The sequence below is a fragment of the Oncorhynchus keta genome, chromosome 4 (assembly GCF_023373465.1).
Source record: "Oncorhynchus keta strain PuntledgeMale-10-30-2019 chromosome 4, Oket_V2, whole genome shotgun sequence".
In the NCBI taxonomy this organism is placed as follows: Eukaryota; Metazoa; Chordata; class Actinopteri; order Salmoniformes; family Salmonidae; genus Oncorhynchus; species Oncorhynchus keta.
Genome location: NC_068424.1, coordinates 11,187,881 through 11,209,335, shown reverse-complemented (window position 1 = coordinate 11,209,335; position 21,455 = coordinate 11,187,881). Strand labels below are relative to the sequence as shown.

General features: G+C 45.0%; 1 protein-coding gene across 1 annotated transcript in view; it reads right to left on the bottom strand.

The window, feature by feature from the left end:
• LOC118373696 (neuropilin and tolloid-like protein 1) overlaps window positions 1–19,244 on the bottom strand; it is a 190,183-nt gene extending 170,939 nt beyond the window's left edge. The window contains exons 1-4 of the mRNA XM_052500345.1: window positions 18,296–19,244; window positions 17,610–17,663; window positions 17,124–17,258; window positions 15,507–15,755 (exon numbers count right to left, since the gene is read on the bottom strand). Coding sequence (XP_052356305.1) covers window positions 15,507–15,755; window positions 17,124–17,258; window positions 17,610–17,663; window positions 18,296–18,323 — 466 coding nt within the window. The 5' untranslated portion in view covers window positions 18,324–19,244. The remainder of the gene's footprint in view (window positions 1–15,506; window positions 15,756–17,123; window positions 17,259–17,609; window positions 17,664–18,295) is intronic.
• Window positions 19,245–21,455: the final 2,211 nt, after the last annotated feature.

Below are 21,455 nucleotides of genomic sequence, written 5' to 3'. Positions count from 1 at the left end.
AAAACAAATAGTGCATTAACCCTCCACCATAGAAAGTAAAAATTTAAAGAGAAGACCAAGACGGAATCCAGAAAAAAGTGATGGTGATGTGCCTGCAATGCAAACTCTCCATCCAGATCACCTCAGCAAAACACACAGAGAGGATAAGAGAAGTTTCTCATAGCAGCCCAATGTCACTCCCTCCAGATACAACCACACGATACCAACATAAGACACACCCAATGAGATTGGCAGTGGTAGCACCACACGCACAGTGTGAATCAGAGAAAGACAAGAGAGAGGTTTCTGAAAATAATACAATTGAAAAGGAGGTTTGCATTTAACTGTCATAAAGGTTTATTCCCCTGTCTAGACGGTTATTATCGAAAAGTGCCTTTTATTGAAATGAGTCAAAGTCAAAAATAGCTTGTGTCTGAAACACACAGCAATAATAGATGAGTGAAGGGTGTTGTGTTGAGTTGTGTTCCACCTTGGCCAGAGGCTTTTCTTTGCCAAACACTTCAGTCTGCTGGCATTACTTTGGGAAATTACATTAGAGCTGTATAGTGCTGCATAGCTCCACTGTGGATGACACCTTCACATTTACCTTAGGACTGGATAAAAGCTACAGAGAGATAACAGTATTATATAATAATACTGTTATAAAAGACAAAGCAAACTAGTTACAAACACAAGGCTCTAATACAGTTTGCACCTAAGCAGTAAACACACATCCTGTAGAATATGTGGCCCACAGTTTCTTTAGGTGACCTTACCATGGGAACTCCTGGTATTACTGCTTGAACCAAACTGAAAACTCTGGCATTACAAAAACACCCATAAGGGGGGACTATTGTGCCTAGAGGAAATATATTCCTTGAAAGGGGATAAACACATTCCAAGGGAGAGAGATGTTTCACTGCTGCTGCATTCAAAATGACTGCGAAACAGTAATGATAAGAGGCACTGGACATTACGATGATGATTCACAGTGTTTGTGATAAATGAAGAAGAGCTATGAATGCTCATTAGGAGTTGCATGCCCTATGAACGCTCATCAGGAGTTGCATGCCCTATGAATGCTCATTAGGAGTTGCATGCCCTATGAATGCTCATTAGGAGTTGCGTGCCCTATGAATGCTCATTAGGAGTTGCATGCCCTATGAATGCTCATTAGGAGTTGCATGCCCTATGAATGCTCATTAGGAGTTGCATGCCCTATGAATGCTCATTAGGAGTTGCATGCCCTATGAATGCTTATTAGGAGTTGCATGCCCTATGAATGCTCATTAGGAGTTGCGTGCCCTATGAATGCTCATTAGGAGTTGCATGCCCTATGAACGCTCATTAGGAGTTGCATGCCCTATGAACGCTCATTAGGAGTTGCGTGCCCTATGAATTCTCATTAGGAATTGCATGCCCCATGAATGCTCATTAGGAGTTGCGTGCCCTATGAATGCTCATTAGGAGTTACATGCCCTATGAATGCTCATTAGGAGTTGCATGCCCTATGAATGCTCATTAGGAGTTGCGTGCCCTATGAATGCACATTAGGAGTTGCGTGCCCTATGAATTCTCATTAGGAATTGCATGCCCCATGAATGCTCATTAGGAGTTGCGTGCCCTATGAATGCTCATTAGGAGTTACATGCCCTATGAATGCTCATTAGTAGTTGCATGCCCTATGAATGCTCATTAGGAGTTGCGTGCCCTATGAATGCACATTAGGAGTTGCGTGCCCTATGAATGCTCATTATGAGTTGCATGCCCTATGAATGCTCATTAGTAGTTGCATGCCCTATGAATGCTCATTAGGAGTTGCGTGCCCTATGAATGCACATTAGGAGTTGCGTGCCCTATGAATGCTCATTATGAGTTGCATGCCCTATGAATGCTCATTAGGAGTTGCGTGCCCTATGAATGCTCATTAGGAGTTGCGTGCCCTATGAATGCTCATTAGGAGTTGCATGCCCTTTGAATGCTCATTAGGAGTTGCATGCCCTTTGAATGCTCATTAGGAGTTGCATGCCCCATGAATGCTCGTTAGGAATATGGAACCGGTCTGTGTTACGGAAGAAAAGTGGCCTGGGCCTTACTGAACCCCTCCCAGAGGTCCTGGTACTCTGCGGGAGTGGCGGAGAGGGCAATTTCCAAGCCCCCAGAAAGACGGGGCAGGCAGAGCTGACTTCAGGCAATGTGTGTGGCAGAACGGGCTCCAGCAAACGATTGCACCAGTAGACCAATCAATAGAGGGATTGTGTCGCTGAAGCCAAGAGAATCTCAATATCACGGGAACCTTCGGAGACTCAATTAGCAGGAATTGGATCGTCTCGCTGTTGTTCCTCGACATTCATAGGTTGATGGGGCTGGTATGGTGGGTGAGCCAGCCTATAGAGCGCCCGTGCAGCGCTCTAACATCCATGGGAATGGAGAAGGGTTTAGTGGGGACGCCCAGCTCGGACGTCAGGGTAACGTCCATGAGGCTCATATCGGCCCCCGAGTCGATGAGAGACTTGGACTGGTCGCACCACAGCAGGATGGCATGGAGAGGGGGGCGAGTAGGGGGAGAAGCAACATTATCCTTAAGACCCACCAGAGTACTCATTCCTACAAATGAGCAAGGTCTCTTGAAGGGACAGGTAGACACATAATGACCAGCAGTACTGCAATACAGACAACTCTGGGTGTTAAGTCTTCCTACGCATCCGGCTGGAGACAGCCTAGCCCTGCCGAGCTGCATTAGCTTGGGAAGAGGTAAATCGGCAGTCTTTGGAGGCTCTTGGAGGAACTTGGGTAAGCTCGGATCCTCTCGGGGACGAAGACGTCAGGGACTGCCGGAGTCCATCAGATGCAAAGTGGGATCCTTGAATGAGTGATTGGGACCTCTTCTCCCTCCTACGTTCCCGTAGCCGTCCATCGATCTGGATGGTTAAGGCGATAAGTGAGTCGAGATCTGTTGGTAGTTCTCGGGCTGCAAGCTTGTCCTTTACTTTCCTCTGATGATCCGTGCAGAAAAGTGTGGAACAGCGTGTCGAACAGCGCTCTGGGTTCCAGGCACCCTCCTCTACTAGCGTGAGGGAATCCATCGCATAGTCTGTCACACTAAGGGAGTCCAGCTGGAGTAGCTTCCGGGCAGCCTCTTTCCCAGACAACGGAGCCTTGAAAACTTTTTTCACCTCCGCCATGAATCCCAACAGACTGAAGCATATTTTTTATTTTTTTATTTCACCTTTATTTAACCAGGTAACCAGAACAAGTTCTCATTTACAACTGTGACCACCAGGCCAAGATAAAGCCAAGCAATGCGACACAAACAACAACACAGAGTTAAACATGGAATAAACAAGCGTACAGTCAATAACACAATAGAAAAAAAGAAAGTCTATATACAGTGTGTGCAAATTGCGTGAAGAGCTAGGCAATAATTAGGCCATAGTAGCGAAATAATTACAATTTAGCAGATTAACACTGGAGTGATTAATGAGCAGATGATGATGTGCAAGTAGAGATGCTGGTGTGCAAAAGAACAGAAAAGTAAATAAAAACCATATGGGGATGAGGTAGGTAGATTGGGTGGGCTATTTACAGATGGACTATGTACAGCTGCAGCGATCGGTTAGCTGCTCAGATAGCAGATGTTTAAAGTTAGTGAGGGAAATATAAGTCTCTAGCTTCAGCGATTGTTGCAATTAGTTCCAGTCACTGGCAGCAGAGAACTGTAAGGAAAGACGGCCAAAGGAGATGTTGGCTTTTGGGATGACCAGTGAGATATACCTGCTGGAGCGCGTGCTACAGTGATAAAGTAGTCTACAGTACTACTGCCAAGAGATGAGCTATAGGTGTACCTACCATAGGAGTGCCCTTGAAGCCTACCATTGATTATGTACATACCCAGCGGTCGACAGAGCTGCAGGAGTTGTGACCCGTTTATGTTGGTTATGTTGTTTTAGTTGTGCCTAGGGGGGTATATGGGTGAAGGAATGCTGTCATCTCCAGGTAGGTGTTTGTGGTCTCTCTCTCGCTCTCTCTCCACTTGTTCATTTGATCCATGTTTTACTGTGTTTCTCTGTAAGTCAGGCACCCTGCAGAGTCTTGGGCCCTCCAAAATAAATGAAAGTCTCTGTGCGTCAGTTGTGGGCTACATTCTCAGTGTCTTTTTTGCAAAGATCTCAGGGACTAGGTCCACATCATCACTAAAGCCGAGAGAGATGCAATAACGCCAGATTTATCACTGTTTTTACACTCTACTTTGTCCTTTATCCAACAGAAGGGACAAATAAATAAAACATCCCCTTGTCCTCTCTCCTCTCCTCCCCTCCCCTCCCCTCCTCTCCTCTCCTCTCCTCTCCTCTCCTCTCCTCTCCTCTCTCCCTCCTCCCCTCTCCCCTCTCCTCTCCCCTCCTCTCCTCTCCTCATATATCCTCTCTGCTGGTAGGAAGAGACTTGAGCGTCAGTCTCAAGAGTAGAGCGCCAGTCTTGTCCTGCCTCTCTCCTCTTCACCTCTCACCCTCCCTCGTGCCTCTCCTGCTGCCTCGCCTGCCGCTACTTTAGCTAGACTCTGGGGGTGCCGTTCATTCTTCATCTCTCAAATTAAATGGGGTGCAAGTGCGCTCGCTCGCTTCACCAAGTTCGAAATAATCATGAGTGATTATCCCTCTCTTCCTCTGTCAAGCTTTCGATTGCTACTGCTCACTCTTAGTAGCTTTATTAGAAAATAATAAGTTGAAAATATATATAGAAATAAAAAAACGTCCAGTTCCAACAATTTAAATATCAAGTAACTAACGTGTTTTGTTTTTATTCAGTGACGATAGAAAGTCCTGAAACTGAGAGTGGAAAGTTAAATCTGATTCTTCCTTACCACTTATCCAGTGAATCTGGCTGTGAAGTGTAGCTTCTCCAAGGAGTGCTGAGGGTCGTTTGCGCTGGTTCAAATTCCAATTTTCCAGCTTGAATCCATCTAAGTCCAATCTCATGGAGTTGCCTCCTGGACGATGGGGTCCATTCTATTCCAGCTCTAATCTCCAACGTCAATGGACAGATTTGAATCCAAATGATTCCCAGTGCACTTATAATGAGGTGGGGGGGGGTGTAAGTGCCTAGGATCAATCAAAATCTCATCTAGATATTGGATTTTTTAGTCATGGCCTGACCTCCTAGCATCAGAAGACACTACGTTCCCACCGAAGAGCTGGAGATGAAGTTGGCCTGACCTCCTAGCATCAGAAAACACTCTGTTCCCATCGAAGAGCTGGAGATGAAGTTGGCCTGACCTCCTAGCATCAGAAAACACTACGTTCCCACCGAAGAGCTGGAGATGAAGTTGGCCTGACCTAGCATCAGAAAACGTTCCCACCGAAGAGCTGGAGATGAAGTTGGCCTGACCTAGCATCAGAAAACACTACGTTCCCACCGAAGAGCTGGAGATTAAGTTGGCCTGACCTCCTAGCATCAGAAAACACTACGTTCCCACCGAAGATCTGGAGATGAAGTTGGCCTGACCTCCTAGCATCAGAAAACACTACGTTCCCACCGAAGATCTGGAGATGAAGTTGGCCTGACCTAGCATCAGAAAACGTTCCCATCGAAAGGCTGGAGATGAAGTTGGCCTGACCTCCTAGCATCAGAAGACACTACGTTCCCACCGAAGGGCTGGAGATGAAGTTGGCCTGACCTAGCATCAGAAGACACTACGTTCCCACCGAAGATCTGGAGATGAAGTTGGCCTGACCTCCTAGCATCAGAAGACACTACGTTCCCACCGAAGATCTGGAGATGAAGTTGGCCTGACCTAGCATCAGAAGACACTACGTTCCCACCGAAGATCTGGAGATGAAGTTGGCCTGACCTCCTAGCATCAGAAGACACTACGTTCCCACCGAAGATCTGGAGATGAAGTTGGCCTGACCTAGCATCACAAAACACTCTGCTCCCACCGAAGAGCTGGAGATGAAGTTGGCCTGACCTAGCATCAGAAAACACTACGTTCCCACCGAAGAGCTGGACATGAAGTTGGCCTGACCTAGCATCAGAAAACGTTCCCATCGAAGGGCTGGAGATGAAGTTGGCCTGACCTAGCATCAGAAAACACTCTGCTCCCACCGAAGGGCTGGAGATGAAGTTGGCCTGACCTAGCATCAGAAAACACTCTGCTCCCACCGAAGGGCTGGAGATGAAGTTGGCCTGACCTAGCATCAGAAAACGTTCCCATCGAAAGGCTGGAGATGAAGTTGGCCTGACCTCCTAGCATCAGAAGACACTACGTTCCCACCGAAGGGCTGGAGATGAAGTTGGCCTGACCTAGCATCAGAAAACACTCTGCTCCCACCGAAAGGCTGGAGATGAAGTTGGCCTGACCTCCTAGCATCAGAAAACACTACGTTCCCACCGAAGAGCTGGAGATGAAGTTGGCCTGACCTCCTAGCATCAGAAAACGTTCCCATCGAAGGGCTGGAGATTAAGTTGGCCTGACCTAGCATCAGAAAACACTACGTTCCCACCGAAGAGCTGGAGATGAAGTTGGCCTGACATCCTAGCATCAGAAAACACTACGTTCCCACCGAAGAGCTGGAGATGAAGTTGGCCTGACCTCCTAGCATCAGAAAACACTACGTTCCCACCGAAGAGCTGGAGATGAAGTTGGCCTGACATCCTAGCATCAGAAAACACTACGTTCCCACAGAAGAGCTGGAGATGAAGTTGGCCTGACCTCCTAGCATCAGAAAACATTCCCATCGAAGGGCTGGAGATGAAGTTGGCCTGACCTCCTAGCATCAGAAGACACTACGTTCCCACCGAAGGGCTGGAGATGAAGTTGGCCTGACCTAGCATCAGAAAACACTCTGCTCCCACCGAAAGGCTGGAGATGAAGTTGGCCTGACCTCCTAGCATCAGAAAACACTACGTTCCCACCGAAGAGCTGGACATGAAGTTGGCCTGACCTAGCATCAGAAAACACTCTGCTCCCACCGAAAGGCTGGAGATGAAGTTGGCCTGACCTCCTAGCATCAGAAAACGTTCCCATCGAAGGGCTGGAGATTAAGTTGGCCTGACCTAGCATCAGAAAACACTACGTTCCCACCGAAGAGCTGGAGATGAAGTTGGCCTGACATCCTAGCATCAGAAAACACTACGTTCCCACCGAAGAGCTGGAGATGAAGTTGGCCTGACCTCCTAGCATCAGAAAACACTACGTTCCCACCGAAGAGCTGGAGATGAAGTTGGCCTGACATCCTAGCATCAGAAAACACTACGTTCCCACAGAAGAGCTGGAGATGAAGTTGGCCTGACCTCCTAGCATCAGAAAACATTCCCATCGAAGGGCTGGAGATGAAGTTGGCCTGACCTCCTAGCATCAGAAAACACTCTGTTCCCACCGACGAGCTGGAGATGAAGTTGGCCTGACATCCTAGCATCAGAAAACACTACGTTCCCACCGAAGAGCTGGAGATGAAGTTGGCCTGACATCCTAGCATCAGAAAACACTACGTTCCCACCGAAGGGCTGGAGATGAAGTTGGCCTGACCTAGCATCAGAAAACGTTCCCACCGAAGGGCTGGAGATGAAGTTGGCCTGACCTCCTAGCATCAGAAAACACTACGTTCCCACCGAAGAGCTGGAGATGAAGTTGGCTGGAGATGAGTTGGCCTGACCTGCATCCCAGAAAAGCCTAGCACCGAAGAGCTGGAGATGAAGTTGGCCTGACCTCCTAGCATCAGAAAACGTTCCCACCGAAGAGCTGGAGATGAAGTTGGCCTGACCTCCTAGCATCAGAAAACACTACGTTCCCACCGAAGAGCTGGAGATGAAGTTGGCCTGACCTCCTAGCATCAGAAAACGTTAGTTGGCCTGACCTCTAGCATCAGAAAACACTACGTTCCCACCGAAGAGCTGGAGATGAAGTTGGCCTGACCTCCTAGCATCAGAAAACACTACGTTCCCACCGAAGAGCTGGAGATGAAGTTGGCCTGACCTAGCATCAGAAAACACTCTGCTCCCACCGAAAGGCTGGAGATGAAGTTGGCCTGACCTCCTAGCATCAGAAAACACTACGTTCCCACCGAAGAGCTGGACATGAAGTTGGCCTGACCTAGCATCAGAAAACACTCTGCTCCCACCGAAAGGCTGGAGATGAAGTTGGCCTGACCTCCTAGCATCAGAAAACGTTCCCATCGAAGGGCTGGAGATTAAGTTGGCCTGACCTCCTAGCATCAGAAAACACTACGTTCCCACCGAAGAGCTGGAGATGAAGTTGGCCTGACATCCTAGCATCAGAAAACACTACGTTCCCACCGAAGAGCTGGAGATGAAGTTCCCACCGAAGGGCTGGACCTCCTAGCATCAGAAAACACTCTGTTCCCACCGAAGGGCTGGAGATGAAGTTGGCCTGACCTCCTAGCATCAGAAAACACTACGTTCCCACCGAAGAGCTGGAGATGAAGTTGGCCTGACATCCTAGCATCAGAAAACACTACGTTCCCACAGAAGAGCTGGAGATGAAGTTGGCCTGACCTCCTAGCATCAGAAAACATTCCCATCGAAGGGCTGGAGATGAAGTTGGCCTGACCTCCTAGCATCAGAAAACACTCTGTTCCCACCGACGAGCTGGAGATGAAGTTGGCCTGACCTCCTAGCATCAGAAAACACTCTGTTCCCACCGAAGGGCTGGAGATGAAGTTGGCTTGACCTAGCATCAGAAAACGTTCCCATCAAAGGGCTGGAGATGAAGTTGGCTTGACCTAGCATCAGAAAACACGTTCCCATCGAAGGGCTGGAGATGAAGTTGGCCTGACCTCTAGCATCAGAAAACACTCTGTTCCCACCGAAGGGCTGGAGATGAAGTTGGCCTGACCTAGCATCAGAAAACACTCTGTTCCCATCGAAGGGCTGGAGATGAAGTTGGCTTGACCTAGCATCAGAAAACACCACGTTCTCATCGCAGAGCTGGCGATGAGGTTGGAAATCATGATAGTGTGAGGTTACAGTATAAAGTTGACCATGCATTTCAACAAGGGGCAGATAGCCCAACCATATATCAACTATAGGACATAGAGCGACATGCTTCACCTAAGCAGCTAACTTCGAGACATTTGCTATGAAATCATTCACACTTAATCAAACATACAGTACCAGCCAAAAGTTTGGACACACTTATTCGTTCCAGGGTTTTTCACGGAATCATGTAGTAACCAAAAAAAAGTGTAAAACAAAACAATACATATTTGAGATTCTTCAAAGTAGCCACCCTTGGTCTTGATGACAGCTTTGCACACTCTTTCCAATCGGTTGTGTTGTGACAAGGTATGGTTGGTGTACAGAAGACATCACTATTTGGTTACAAGACCAGGACCATATTATGGCAAGAAAACCTCACATAAGCAAAAAGAAACGACAGTCCATCATTACTTTAAGACATAAAGGTCAGTCAATCTGGAACATTTCTAGAACTTTTAAAGTTTCTTCAAGTGCAGTCGCAAAAACCATCAAGCGCTATGATGGAACTGGCTCTCGTGAGGACCGCCACATGAAAGGAAGACTCAAGAGTTACCTCTGCTGCAGAGGATAAGTTCATTAGAGTTAACTGCACCTCAGATTGCAGCCCAAATAAATGCTTCACAGAGTTCAAGTAACAGACACATCTCAATCAACTGTTCAGAGGAGACTATGTAAATCAGGCCTTCATGGTCAAATGGCTGCAAAGAAACCACTACTAAAGGACACCAATGATAAGAAGAAACTTGCTTTGGCCAAGAAACACGAGCAATGGACATTAGACCTGTGGAAATCTGTCCTTTGGTCTGGTGGGTCCACATTTGAGATTTTTAGTTCCAACCGCAGTGTCTTTGTGAAATGCAGAGAAGGTGAAGAGATGATCTCTGCATGTGTGGATCCCACTGTGAAGCATGGAGGAGGTGGTGTTATGTTGTGGGGGTGCTTTTCTGGTGACACTGTATGTGATTTATTTCGAATTGGTGGTACTGAACATTGACAAACAGTTGGACAGACCATCTGAAATAATAAATATAACAAAGTCCTTCTGTAGCTCAGTTTGACATAGAAACATCTGATTTCCCGGGACCACCCATACGTAGAATGTATGCAAATGACTGTAAGTCGCTTTGGAAAAGCAGTTTATTATAAACTTATTGGTCGTTTGACATAGAAACACCCTGAATGCTGATTGGCTGATTGGCTGACAGAAGTGGTATAATCAGACCGTATGCCACGGGTATGACAAAACATTTATTTTTAATGCTCTAATTATGTTGGTAACCCGTTTTATAATAGCAATAAGGCACCTCTGGGGTTTGTGGGATATGACCAATATACCACGGCTAAGGGCTGTGTCCAGGCACTCCTCGATGCGTCGTGCATAAAGAACAGCCCTTAGCCGTGGTATATTGGTCATAAACCATACACCCTCGTTCCTTATTGCTTAATTATACAATTATGAAAAATATGAATAACATCCCACTGATGAGGCCACCAGTCATGTGACTGCAGGAAAGGGTTCTAACCAGTTGCTGGATCGGTGTTAAAGGTATCGCTGTAGAATTTCTGTAAACTCCCAAAACATGCTTTTCTACGTTCAATTGTTATGGGATCACCTGTATAAATAATGGATAAAAGTGTAAAGAGTTCAAATCTACCACAAAAGCCAGGATATACTATGACTAATTTCTGTTACATTAGATTACAATAGTCAACAGTGATATTTCCTGTCAAGTTCCATCCAGTCCTCGTACTCTTCTGTACAGTACGAAGGATGGAATCATGTGAACCTGAAGGCTGATCTCGTAAAGACTGTGATGTCTTTCATCTCCAGGTGGGACGGGATGACACGGGATTGAACGGGATGACACGGGATGTCACGGGACGACACGGGACGACACGGGACGACTCGGGATGACACGGGACGACACGGGACGGCACGGGAAGACACGGGATGACACGGGACGACACGGGAAGACACGGGATGACACGGGACGACACGGGAAGACACAGGAAGACGCGGGACGACACGGGACGACACGGGATGACACGGGACGACACGGCATGACACGGGACGACACGGGACGACACGGGACGGCACGGGATGCCACGGGACGACACGGGACGACACGGGACGACACAGGATAACACAGGATAACACAGGATGACACGGGATGACACGGGATGACACGGGACGACACGGGATGGCACGGGATGGCACAGGACAACACGGGATGACACGGGATAACACGGGATAACACGGGATGACACGGGATAACACGGGATGACACGGGATGACACGGGAAGACACGGTATGACACGGGACGACACGGCATGACACGGGACGGCACGGGATGCCACGGGACGACACGGGACGACACAGGATAACACAGGATGACACGGGATGACACGGGATGACACGGGATGACACGGGATGACACGGGATGGCACGGGATGACAGGACGGGAACACGGGATGACACGGGATGACACGGGATAACACGGGATGACACGGGATGACACGGGATAACACGGGATGACACGGGACGACACGGGATAACACGGGATGACACGGGATGACACGGGATGACACGGGATGACACGGGATGACACGGGATGACACGGGATGACACGGGATGACACGGGATGACACGGGATGACACAGGATGACACGGGATGACACGGGATGACACGGGATGACACGGGATGACACGGGATGACACGGGATGACACGGGATAACACGGGACGACACGGGATGACACGGGATGACACGGGATGACACGGGATGACACGGGATGACACGGGATGACACGGGATGACACGGGACGACACGGGATGACACGGGATGGCACGGGATGGCACGGGATGACACAGGATAACACGGGATGACACGGGACGACACGGGATGACACAGGATGATACGGTGAATGAAAAAACCTGTTCTTCATCACATTTTTACTTACGTTCTCTTTCCCTCGCCTCTCCTCCTTCTCCCCCTCTCCTCAGATAGGACACTTCAGATGAATGAAAAGCGAAGGAGAAGATAAGGTGAGGGAAAGGTGTAGAATCTTTCTCTCGTTCTCTTTCCCTCGCCTCTCCTCCTTCTCCCCCTCTCCCCTCTCCTCAGATAGGACACTTCAGATGAATGAAAAGCGAAGGAGAAGATAAGGTGAGGGAAAGGTGTAGAATCTTTCTCTCGCTCTCTTTCTCTCCTCCTCCTCCTCTCCCCTTGCTTTTCATTCATCTTGAATAGCCCAGTGTGAATTAGCATGTGCTAGCAGCATTAGCCAAGCAGAGGCAGATGTGAGCCTCTCTCTCCGCACAGCCAGATTTTAGAGCATCAAGTCGAGTGAATCCAAGACTTTTATCTTCTTTAATTATGCTAATCATATGCCACAGCTATTTCTTATCAAGACAGAGGGAGATATGTTTTTTCCCCTTCTCTCACTCAGGAATCTGAGAACAGGCTCCACCAGCAAACAGCAGTTTTTCAAAGATAACCCCAACATTCTATGGAGACATATAGGAAAACACATGCACTCCATCAACCTGACTCTACCTGGACTACACCAATCCCCCCTCCCCCATCTTCACTCATCGTTTCCCATCTTTCTTCATGACATAGAATGACCTTTAACGTACAGAACAGCAATCTGATCACTTCTTCACCCCATTATATCAAGTCTAATCAATTGATCTAGGATGAAAGGTCAATGTATTTGGGTCTATGGGAAAGCATTGCGTGTGGTAAAAAAAGAGGCACAATCTTCTACCTATTCATTTGGACAGTGGAAGCTACAACTTTTAATTTGGCTCTATACTCCAGCATTTTGGATTTGAAATCAGACGTTTCATATGAGGTCGACAGTACAGAATGTCACCTTTTATTTCAGGATATTTTCATACATCTCTGTTTGACCGTTTAGAAATGAACCCACTTTATGTGTCTAGTCCCCCCAGTCTGAAGTTTTACAAGTGTTTGGACAGATTTACCCATATGTGTATTAAAGCAGTCCAAAGTTTAGTGCTTGGACTGATATTCATAGAAATGCATTGTTTGCAAAGTTATGTTTCAGATTACAATAGAAATGCATTGTTTGTTTTGCTTGTGACTATGTTGTGCCCAATAGAAATGCGTTATGTTTTGAATGCATTGTTTGTTTTGGTTGTGTTATGGTTATGTTTCAGATTATGTTGTGCCCAATAGAAATGCATTGTTTGTTTTGGTTGTGTTATGGTTATGTTTCAGATTATGTTGTGCCCAATAGAAATGCATTGTTTGTTTTGGTTGTGTTATGGTTATGTTTCAGATTATGTTGTGCCCAATAGAAATGCATTGTTTGTTTTGGTTGTGTTATGGTTATGTTTCAGATTATGTTGTGCCCAATAGAAATGCATTGTTTGTTTTGGTTGTGTTATGGTTATGTTTCAGATTATGTTGTGCCCAATAGAAATGCATTGTTTGTTTTGGTTGTGTTATGGTTATGTTTCAGATTATGTTGTGCCCAATAGAAATGCATTATGTTGTGCCCAATAGAAATGCATTGTTTGTTTTGGTTGTGGTTATGTTATGTTTCAGAAATGCATTGTTTGTTTTGGTTGTGTGTTATGTTTGTTGTGCCCAATAGAAATTATGTTTGTTATGTTTTGCCCAATAGAAATGCATTGTTTGTTTTTTGGTTGTGTTATGGTTATGTTTCAGATTATGTTGTGCCCAATAGAAATGCATTGTTTGTTTTGGTTGTGTTATGGTTATGTTTCAGATTATGTTGTGCCCAATAGAAATGCATTGTTTGTTTTGGTTGTGTTATGGTTATGTTTCAGATTATGTTGTGCCCAATAGAAATGAGTGGTAAATAAAGGTATTGTGTCAATTTGGAATCACTTTTATTGTAAATAAGAATATAATGTTTCTGAACACTTCTACATTAAAGATTCAGTGCAAAGTCAACATTCAGTTTTATCTGTGTTTTATATCATATTGTTACAACAGCTGATGAAAACAACAGTGTAAAAGTGTGAAAACATTTGATCAGTGTTATTTCCTGACAATTTCTGGATGAAAATCCAATCTACCCAGGACCTTCTAATCAGCACCTCCGCGTGGGCGGGAGTTTCGGCTTTCCATGGTGACATCACCATTGGTAATAGACCAATAAGAAAGAGAGTTCTAAACCTCTCTGCCAATAACAGCTCGTTTTCATTTTTCCCTTCCCCACTCAGACCAGTCTCAGACAGTCCTAAGGAAAAATGTTTTTTTTTCTTCTCCCTATTACAGTAAGGTACTTAATTGTAACCCAGAAATGATTTAATAGTGGCATAAAAACGACTACTGTGAATGTGGATGCTACCATGATTACGGATAATCATGAATGAATCATGAATAATGATGAGTGAGAAAGCTATAAAAGGCACAAAGAGATCATATCCCGAAAAAATGCTAACCTCTCACCATTACCAAGGAGGTTAGCATTTCTTGGGGGGGGGGGAGGGTATGCTATTTAAATGCCTTTCCCACTCATTATTATTCAAGATTCGTTCTAGAGTATCTGTAACAATGGAAGCATCCACATGAATGTAGAAGTGATCAGAAACATATTGTTGTTATTTACAATGAAAGTGACTCAATCCATTATTTGCCATTCACTTCTATTAGGGCACAACATAATCTGAAACACAACCAAAGCTATTTGTTCAAAATGTAAAACAGTGTCCGAGGACAATGTTATGGGCCAATGGCAAAACGATACATAAATCGTTTTTTGGCAGTGTAATTTAGGAAGGGAAAGAGGGATGGCTACACACAGAATGTGGGTTAGAAAATATACATTTTCTCTCTGTCCGTGGAACATCATTCTGCAGATGACATCCAAAGTTAAAAATGCTCCTACATATCACGGTGCTGTGGGCAGCGTTCCCATCACCCCTCGACCACACACTAAAGCTGATAGTGCTATTAAACCATGCCCCAGCCGAGGGTACAACTCCATACAGCCTATTGGAGAACAGAGTGGATATCAAACCAAGGTGGTCATAAATCATACGCTGCTCGGTTAATGGGAAACCAGCCAAAAGATGACTCAAAGTCAAGGCTTCTCGTGGCACGCAGAGGGAGGTAAATTGGGAGGATAGTATTCAACAGTACAGATTAGCCTGTCATGCTTATTCACCTTCCCTCTGCTACCCCCTCCAGTACCCCTGCAAACAACACAGTTACTAGAGAACTCTGATGGAAAGCTATCAGACTAAATCTCCACACCTTCAGTTTTATATGTATGTTACTACAGCAACACATGTCGTTAGCCTGCCTGTCTGCCTGTCACCATGGCTGGAGGCTAGGAGCTCATAGCACCATACTTTGTGTGCTAAGGAAATATATGATGTTGTTTAGTAGAGAGGGTGTGAACAGACTGTTGTTAGACATTTCTGTGAACCAATTGAACTCCTGAATTTTGCCGTGTCAACACCATCACTCTGTTGCCTTTCGGCATGTTGAGATTGCTCATGTAGTGTGAATACTTAGTGTTGATTCTTACCTGCGGTGAAGTTGTAATTCACCGAAAATCCATTCGCCTCCAGTTCGCCATCGGAAACAAATTTTACCCAGAGGTACCGTCCGCTGCTCCTGATGAATGGAGGGATGGTCTGGCCACAGTAGCGTCCGATTACTGGGGAGAAGCCAAAGGGGCCGTCCCGCACCTCAATGTTGTCAAATTTACATTCCCATGAAGGCTCGATAGAATACCTCTCATTAAAGAACAGATGAATGCACAGCCTGGGAGGAGCTGGAGGAGACAGAGAGAATAGATAACACAGATAGTGAATATAATGCTCATACTGTTTATCGTATATCTAGCTATATTACATAATGCTGTAGGCCTATAGTGGCACAGCGGCTCCTGAGTAGCGCAGCGGTCTAAGGTACTGCATCTCAGAGCTTGAGGCGACACCACAGACACCCTGGTTCGAATCCAGGTTGTATCCTAACTGGCAGTGATTGGGAGTCCCACAGGGTGGCACACATTTGGCCCAGCGTCGTCTGGGTTTGGCTGGTGTAGGCCGTCATTGTAAATAATAAATTGTTTTTAACTGGCTAGTTAAATAAGGCATATAAAACATGGCGAACATGTGAAGCGGCATTAAGTAGTGTGATATTAAGATTTATTCCGGTAAATGCCCCTTTGGGTGTTAATTCATTTTGAATAATTTAGCTTTGCAATGTAGATAGATACACACTGTATGTCGTCTTGGAGTGACCTGAATGAACCACTAATAAAACACAATCTGTTGTGACTTTTTTGTGACCACTGATCAACCTGATAAAAATGTTTTTTTTTTTTTTCGAACCGGTGAAACACGTTCCAAGTATTTCAAACGAGCATCTTCTATTTCTATCCTAATTATCAGTATGGGTAATGTCTGGTTGCCTCGTTCCACCATGCTGATCTCACCAGCTTACATTCGGTCAGGTCAGGATGGTGGAACAGGCTAAAAGTCTGGACCATCATCCACATCTATAAATCCAGATAATATAGTTCTAGTATAGTTCCTCCTGTCCAGCAATAGTCTCTCAATAGAAATGCTATTTCGTGTATTCATTTTGTTAATATCATCAGGGCCGTAACCTAATCTCCCCCACTGATGAATCAAATATAAACCTCCCGGAACTTAAATTAAACGCCTGAGATTGCAACTCGCTGTCTGATTTCATTACCATCGTCAGACAAACATCAACAGCACAGCAACTGAACTGGCCAATCCCATCAGTTCTACTATGAACACACCTCAACAGCTGGTCCAGATTTCTCTCTGAAACATGAGGAGAGACATCCATCCACAGAGCAACTTCAGCCCAACCATATTCACTGACGTCTGAACTCAAGGAGACAAACGAGCAGTTTAACAGACAGATGGTTTAAATTTCTCGCCTGGATCTAAGATGATAAAGATTAAGGTTCCTGAAACACTATTACAGCGTCTGATTTCAGTGCTAAAAGGCTATCAAAATCAAGGGACCAAACTCTGTATTCGTTATCCCTGCCGGTGAATTAAAAAAATGCACTATTTGTTTAGAGGATGGCACCTATTGATCTGAACAAATGACATAAATGGCTTTACATTGAGAATAGTTAGTTACTGTGCCAACTATTCACCTTCAATGATGTAAACACACTCTATTCCTGGGGGGTATTTGCTGGGGTAGTTGGGAGAGGTGAACAGTCCCCCGTCTCCTTCCTTCACCCAGGTGCCACATTGACCTGCAGGCTTCACTCCCGAATTGTTCTTCACTGAAAACCCAATAGCAGAGTGAAGTTGATTATATAGATATATAGAAATATAGAGAGAAATATAAAGAGAGAGAGAGAGATAGAGAGAGAGAGAGAGAGAGAGAGAGAGAGAGAGAGAGAGAGAGAGAGAGAGAGAGAGAGAGAGAAAGAAAGAGAGAGAGAAAGAAAGAGAGAGAGAAATAGAGAAATAGAGAAAGAGAGAGAGAGAGAGAGAGAGAGAGAGAGAGAGAGAGAGAGAGAGAGAGAGAGAGAGAAAGAAAGAGAGAGAGAAATAGAGAAATAGAGAAAGAGAGAGAGAGAGAGAGAGAGAGAGAGAGAGTAGAGTGAAGTGATAGTGATAGAGTGCCTTACATGCTTCCTTCTTCGTTGCCCCAGACAACCCAAGTATGAGTAGACTTGCAACAACTGCAACAAGATAAACACATTCATTTTGTTTTGTGAATAATCCAAATGTCTTTATTTGCATTCATTCAACATAGATGTAGGCTAGGCCTATGACATAATACTCTGAATAATTCCAAATATTGCATTTGGCTAGAATGTTACATTGCCCTGTTTAAAGGAGTTTTTAAATCAAAAGATGTCATTTGGAAACAATTGACACTCCAAAGTTTCTCAACTTTTTTAAATAGAATTTGAACAGCCAAACATACACACCTATTACACTGTACCATAGATCAGACCCGGGAAACACATAACTAGGCTTTAATGCCCTATTCATCAAACACAGTGAAAACCTATTCACCCGCAGACTTCAGGCTGTACCATAATGTATCTGCATGTAATGCTATGGAAAAATAGCCAACGTATGCTGCTTTAATAGTACAGTAGATGCCATAGAAATTGTTAAGGGGTATGGTTGCATGAATATCACATTCGTTACACATCTCCCACTATACGTGAATTGACAGCTATAGGCAACCGGAATTCTACGTCAACTCATAAAATCATGAATATTGGGATAGCCTAAGCTACACAAAAGAAGGTATTCGAGGAAGGCGCAAGGCAGTGTATTATGTTCAATAGAAGTGACTTACCGTGAAGGAGGCTGTGCCCATATACCATGTCTGTACCTTTCACAGGGGGCTTTAGGCTCAACTAATTCCATTTAGATAAAGGAATACTTCAAGAGAAAACGATTCAGATCTAAGGTAGATGCAAAATGGACAGCAAACCGCAATACCATTCCACCTTCCCAAAAATAAAATAGAAATGTATACAATTGATAACCTGGCAGTTCTAATTTATTGAATGAGAAGATCAAAATTCCAGAGAGAGAAAAATCGCAACTACTAGTCACCAGTTTCATATAAAACCAAAAGAAAGTCTAAACATTTGCCCGAATTCCATCCAAATGGTTCCAGAACCTTTTGGTGCTTCTGCTGCACTGACCGGATGAATAGGTCCGTCATCAGCCTTCCCTGATCGCTGCACCTTTACAATCTTCCGATGAAACAGATTCAGGGTGAAAATAACGGTAGCTTTAGTTGTTATTCTTCTATCCCTTTACCTGGAAACAAAAAAAATCCTAGTGGCGCGTGGGCATCCATCCTCCTAAACACATTCTCCGAACTGTTTGCACTATTCCACGATGCATAAAGCCTCCGGCTATCAACTTAGATAACAAAAGTCGCAACGTGAAAAATAGTGTTTATCTCATCCTTTCTTCATCTATTCCCTCAAGCTACAAGGAGTGTTCTTAGAGCAGTGTTTGTACAGCATCCTCCAGTCTACTCCGGCGACTGGCTGGTTTCTCACGCTCGCTCTTTCACGCTCGCCCTCTCTCTCTCTCTGCACCCACCAATAAAGAGTTGATGCACATTATCGCATTCCTCCAACCGTTGGGTCATCTATTCGTTCCTCTAACAACTAGGCAAGCTTACAAACCACCTTCATTACAATTTGACCACACTCGTGCAAACAATACAGTACGAAAACGAAAACTAGGCTACTTTCTTTCACGAATATAATCTAACTTCCCCGATGTTAGCGCCACGGAGGAGTAGAAAAAAACTACCGGGAGAAGGTGGTGGGTGTTTCTTTAAGACGCGCTCGCTCTTTCTCTCTGCAAAGAGACTGCAGAATCCAACACCTCAGTCCGCGGCGAAAATGTAAAAGGTGAACAGAAAAACGCACCCTGTGGGAGGAAATGGAAGAAACAAGCGAGAGCAGATAGATGTCAGGATACCGTAAACTATATCAGCAACTCCAGGTAGAAACACCTGACGTATGGAATAGATTGAGTGACTATCTGCCTCCCGCCAACATGGCGAGGTCGGGTGGATTAGAATGTAGCGATGCATTTGGACACCACAGCTCAATGCATTCGGGAATTGCTGAACATCCACTATGACTGTTTTTTTATCTTCTGTTTTGGCCAAATGTCGATTTTTTTTTTGTATAATGTTCCATTCATAGGTAAATCCTGGCTCTGATTATGCAGTTAATCAGCATTAAGCATTACTGGGTATTTCCAGTGTATTTATAATAAATAAAATAGCTCACATGAAAATGATATGTAGGGCTATAAATCCATCTACATATTTATCTTCCCCACAAAAATGTCAACATTCCATACTTGTCTGTTGTCTGCAGGGAGAAGAAAGCCTTGTGTATCTCCTTGCTGTGCTTTCGGTAGCCTAGCCTAATGACATCAATCATCGCTAGTGCTTATGGAGCTAAAACAAGATCATTCTCCACACACGATTTTGCTGTTGATTAAACCAGTTTTCTATTAACAATACTCATCTCTTCACTGCCTTTCCAATTAACTGCATTAATGCCTTCTCCCCCTGATCCTCTCTCCCGACTCAACTCTGCATGGCATGACAACAGCAGTTCAACTGAGGTCATTGAAGTTGCCCATTGTCTCTGCTCTAGCTTGGATCTGGACAATTTAGTGAGCAAGGTCAGAGAACTGAATCAGACAGAATAACATATCAGTGATGCTGTTTCATCCATTATAATAACCGACTCAACAGATTCTGCTCAGGCCATGCTGATAGGTTACATCATCACTGCATCCTTGTAGTCGGTCCTCTGCCAAGATGGCACAGGAGTGTACTTGCCCTGTCACCACAGCATCACGTTCAACCTCTGTTTCCCCCCCACAATTGATATACAACTAACTGGTCTAAGAACAGTTTTGTTGTTTAGGTGATAGTCATTGTAGTTTAGAACTAAGGATAACTGATCTTGAATCAGCTGTTACAGAGGAGATCTAGCTAGCTAGCTCCGTTCATTTAGTCTCAGGTGAGGAAAGTGTTGATGCAGTGGTGCAAATGTAATTTTTTTACTAGAGATGTTTGAACTACAAATGAGCTGAAGGGGTATGAGGAAGACTGCTGTTTAAAATGTACTCTGACAGTAAGAATAAATATAGTTGTATTTTAATTTAGCATCTTGGGTTTGTCTTCATTACGCCACTCTTTGCATTTTGAGAGAAATGGGGAGATAGAAAGAGAGAGTGAGGCAAAAAATAAACATTTCCACAGGGGGTGAGACAGGGATGCAGTTTAAGCCCCACCCTCTTCAACATATATATCACCGAATTGGTGAGGGCACTAGAACAGTCTGCAGCGCCTGGCCTCACCCTACTAGAATGCTGATGATCTGGTGCCTTTGTCCCCAACCAAGGAGGGCTTACAGCAGCACCTAGATCTTCTGCACAGATTCTGTCAGACCTGGGCCCTGACAGTTAATCTCAGTTAGACAAAATAATGGTATTACAAAAAAAGGTCCAGTCGCCAGGACCACAAATACAAATTCCATCTAGACACTGAGGCCCTAGAGCGGCTATTTCCAAAAACCTAGGAGTACCAGCAATGCCGTCGGGGATACTCCAAATAAAAATGTGATTCACATTTTCAAACAGCCCATTGAGATAGCCTAATCAAATAATTCAAATCCAATCACATTAACCGCTACGCTCTCGCGGGAATTCCACTAACGGTCTGTATGTATGTAGCCAAACGTAGCTGCTGCTCATTCCGTTCGCTCAAAAATGTATGAATGGTGAAAAAAAGTAAGGCCTGCATCCATAGAGACAGATACCAGCTCTACTGGTAGTACTGCTACGACCAGCAGTACTACACCTGCACCTGTCGACAACACAAGTGGTTCTGCTTCCATAGAGACACATACCAGCTCTACTGGTAGTACTGCTACGACCAGCAGTACTACACCTGCACCTGTCGA